We start from the raw sequence: 3,937 nt of genomic DNA, 5'->3' as shown, positions 1-3,937 counted from the left end.
ATTATACTATATTTGAATAATTTTTTCTTAATTTTAAAACAGTTTTTTTTTCTATAATTAAAATGAATAAAAGATGGGTGATCAGAGAATATCAAGCAAATTAGTAAAATAATAATATTCCAAGGACCACAACTATTAAAATAGTAAAAAGAGAAAAGAAAAGATTCTTGGGGCCACCAGTATAATTCATCAAAATAAAAATACCAAACAGAAAAAGAAAATATCACGAATCTAACCCCACACACTACAGTGCGCACCACATCACAAACACTCACACATTCACACATTTCCACCTTCTTCAAAATCCTATATATACATAGCTCGAGTAAAGCTAGGTTTGCCAAACCAGAAACCCAAACCCACCTTTAGAGAAAAGAAAAACACTTTTCTTCCTTTTTTTTCTTCTCTTTCTTTCTCTCACTCTTCTCTAAGCTTAAAAAATGGCGGCACCTTCTAGAAAATCAAGAACCACTGTACTTCGTTCCCTTTCACCTTCACCAAGATTCTCCAATTCAGAACCATCACCTACTCACTATTCATCCACAGCTTTCGCATCTTCATCCTCAAGCTTCGCCTCCCGAACCACAACCTTCTTCCGAGGCTCCACCTCTCCGACACGTGTCAGTCTATATAATTCTTCACCGTCTGTATCGTCTTCATCGGTTCGGTTTTCGCTAGACCGTTCAATTTCTCCGAACCGGTCTATCTCGGCCGTACCTCGAACCGGCGGGAAGAAACAGAGTAGTAGCCAACCGAAGCGGACTTGCATGTGTTCGCCTACGACGCATCCCGGTTCGTTCCGGTGTAGTCTTCACAAAGGCTTCGGCTCACGCGCCGTCACCACACCGTATTCGCAGAATCGGTTAAACGCGCGTAGATCAGCCATGACGAATTCGTTAGTGAGGATTCGCGGCGTTGAGGGAGATCTCGTGAAGAGAGCGCTTGCAGCGTTGATTCGTCCTTCGTCGCATCAGCAGAAAAGGAGAGGAGATTTTCATCCAAGACCGAGTAGGTTATCTGTTATGACTAAAGCTGAAGAATCATGAAGTCTCCGATCAACAGTTAGGTTTCCGGCCACCGCTGACGGTAGCGCCAGATCTCGCGGAATTTGATTCAGATGATTAGATCTAACGGCTGTGCAAGCGATTCAGAAAATCAACGGAGGAGAAGTGATTATGTGCTTTTTATCTCCTTGTTTGTGTACATATAGAACATATATCTCTATGAATGGCAGCCATTGATGTCCGTTTTTGGAGTTTCTGGACCGAATTTCATTAAAAACAATTTTCCATTTAAAATAAATATAGTAATTAATTCATAATATTAATCCAAAATTAAATTCAGGCAAACTTTTTTTAATGACGTTGAGTTTAATCTTTAAGTGCGTTGTTCTAGTTTTCAGTTCCATAGCACTTTCCTTTTCTTTTTGCGTTTTTTGTCTCTTTTTCTATTTTTTCCATATTGCGTAACGTCAGTCGTAAAAATTTCCGTTCAGTCCGTTCGTTGTGTGCGTGTATTCGTGTTATTCGTACGTGTTCTTCAATAACTGTTCGTATTTTCCCCTTTTTTTTGTGCTAATTATTATTAATTTTTTTTTTTGTGTACTTGAGTCTTCCTTTTTTTTATTTGACGAGTTTTTTTCGTCATTTTTGTTTTGTTGTTGTACTCTTTTAGTCATTTTATTCAGCACCGTTGTTATTGATTTTTGGAGTTAATTTATATGTAGTCTTGTTTATATTTTTAAATATTGAATATTTAATTTGGGTGATTAATTTTTGCAGGAAATATGATATATGTTTGGAAGCAAGTGGGGGAGGATTTGGATTTGGATTTGGATGAAATAAGATGTTAAACAATTAATTGTTTTTGTGGATAATGATGATGTTGAAGTTGGGATGAACTGGAATGATGGATGGTGCTGAACAGTGTTCTGGAAAATGACATCCATATGGTATGGAACTGGATAGAAAATAATAGAACCTTGAAGGAGAGACTATTATAAGATGAAGACATAAATATAAAATACTATAAATTATATTAATTTGGATTTAATTAATGCTATAAGAAATATTTGGTTTTAAAATCCAAGATATCTATCTAATCAATTTTTTTCAACAAACATTAATTTATGGTCAAGTGGAAACAACTGGGGTGGCTACCAAATTTTATGAATTATTAATATCAATTAAAAATATTTATTATTTACTTTTTAAAATATATATTTTGAGTATTTGATTTATAAAAAGCATTTTGTTTTGTTTTTGACAAGACATGCTTTTATTTTTTATATCTTTAATCCTTAAAACTCGGATTTGGATTGGGTTGATTCAATTAAATAAAGTATCACATCATAGTAATAATACAACTTTTCAGTTTATTACTAAAATTACTAAAATTAAATTATGAAAAAAATTTGAAAGTTTAAATATGAAATCACTTTCAAAATCCGTCACTACCAAGGAATGAGATATTTTTTTATATTTAATTATTGATATTAAGCTTTATGATAAATCTGAACTAATATAATAGTAAGGAATTTTGAAAAGTTTTTGTTATAATATAGTAAATATTAAAAGTCACTAGCCATAGTCTTCCTTTAGAAGATTTTGGAACAAGTTGGTTAGAAGTTAGATAGAGCCGGGTAAGGAAAAATGGCTCTTGAAGTATGAAAGGGTCTCTTAACTCCACAAGTCAATGGGTTGATAGATTGACCAAATTGAAGGAGGGAGTGTGAGATGCCTTTTTTTCTAGTTTGTGACATTGATTAACTTGCACTTCAAGTCAGGAACACCAATGAAAATTAAAATCTTCCCACTCACTATTGTACAGGGTAACATAATAGCTGAATTAAGGAAAAATAAGGATAAAAATAATCTATTAATTTATGAGAAAAAAATATGCATTGACACTGTAAAATATTTTTACACTGTCAACCAATTACAACAATGTATTTAATTAAAATATAATTTTAATTTAAAAAAACTAATATGACATGACAAGTGTAAAGATTTTGATTTGATGTATGTGTAAAATTAGTTTACACTATCGGTGCATTACCTTTAAACTCTTAACTTATTACAATTTAATTAACAAAATTAAAAAAATTCAATTTAATTATCTTTAAATTTTATCAAATCATCAAATTCATTACTATATTTTGAACAAATATCTATTTAGTTGTTTATAAATTTGTTTCGTATTAGAAGCAGAATTAATGTTGATTGACGATGAAGGAATCTAGAAGCAGTGACACTGATATCTGGTACAATGGTGCAAGATTAGACCTTCAAGGTTAACATTCCAATCTCCTCAGTTACAAAGTGAAAGAAGAGTGAAGTGAAAAGTGATGATCATAAAAAATGTACATTGAATCTCACATGTGTTGACTATATGCATTGGATAATTTCATTTGTGCCATGCATGGCTGGGCTTCCGTATTGAGCCTTTAGTCAGTTCAAATTGCTGCCCCTAAGGCTTGTCGGGCGTTTACTAGTCAATAAGTCTTCCAAGATTATGGTCGGCCTCTTGTTACCCCATCCAACTATAAGGAGAAGTGGGAATGACATTGAGTAGTCATAAAAGTAATGTGGAACAAGCACATTAAATGTCTTTTTCATCATTGAAACGTCCCGCTGCTTTTTCTGATGTGTGGCTTTAAGCTTCTAGGTTACGACAAGACACTTTTCTCTAGGGCATGTGAGTGTACTTGAGTTCACTTTTATTCTCAAGGTGAAATCTAACTGTTGATTTGTAACTTTTGGTTTTCCATTGATCTGGTCTTTTGCTCGCTCTCCTCTATATAAAGGTCTCTTGACTTTTTGGGAGAACTTTCTCCATTTTCGAGGGTCAGTTTCCTTTTGCAATCGTGATTTCCTTCCTTCACAAGAGCATTTCTTTGAGTGTTTTCCTTCTCCAAAACAAAACTTTCCTTTCTCAT

The 3,937-nt window shown here is 33.4% G+C and overlaps 1 protein-coding gene across 1 annotated transcript; it reads left to right on the top strand.

Annotated features, from left to right (window-relative positions):
• The first annotated feature begins 326 nt into the window (after positions 1-326).
• On the top strand, positions 327-1,245 carry LOC131631179 (uncharacterized serine-rich protein C215.13-like). The gene has a single exon (XM_058901959.1). It carries the CDS (start codon positions 441-443, stop codon positions 1,044-1,046), a length of 606 nt encoding a protein of 201 aa, XP_058757942.1. The 5' UTR covers positions 327-440; the 3' UTR covers positions 1,047-1,245.
• The last annotated feature ends 2,692 nt before the right edge of the window (positions 1,246-3,937 follow it).

The sequence above is a fragment of the Vicia villosa genome, unplaced genomic scaffold, assembly GCF_029867415.1.
Source record: "Vicia villosa cultivar HV-30 ecotype Madison, WI unplaced genomic scaffold, Vvil1.0 ctg.000780F_1_1, whole genome shotgun sequence".
Lineage (NCBI taxonomy): Eukaryota > Viridiplantae > Streptophyta > Magnoliopsida > Fabales > Fabaceae > Vicia > Vicia villosa.
This window is presented reverse-complemented; position numbering and strand designations above follow the sequence as displayed.

Excerpts from the sequence above, each read along its gene's own strand:
- LOC131631179 (XM_058901959.1), top strand. The coding sequence starts at position 441 with ATGGCGGCACCTTCTAGAAAATCAAGAACCACTGTACTTCGTTCCCTT.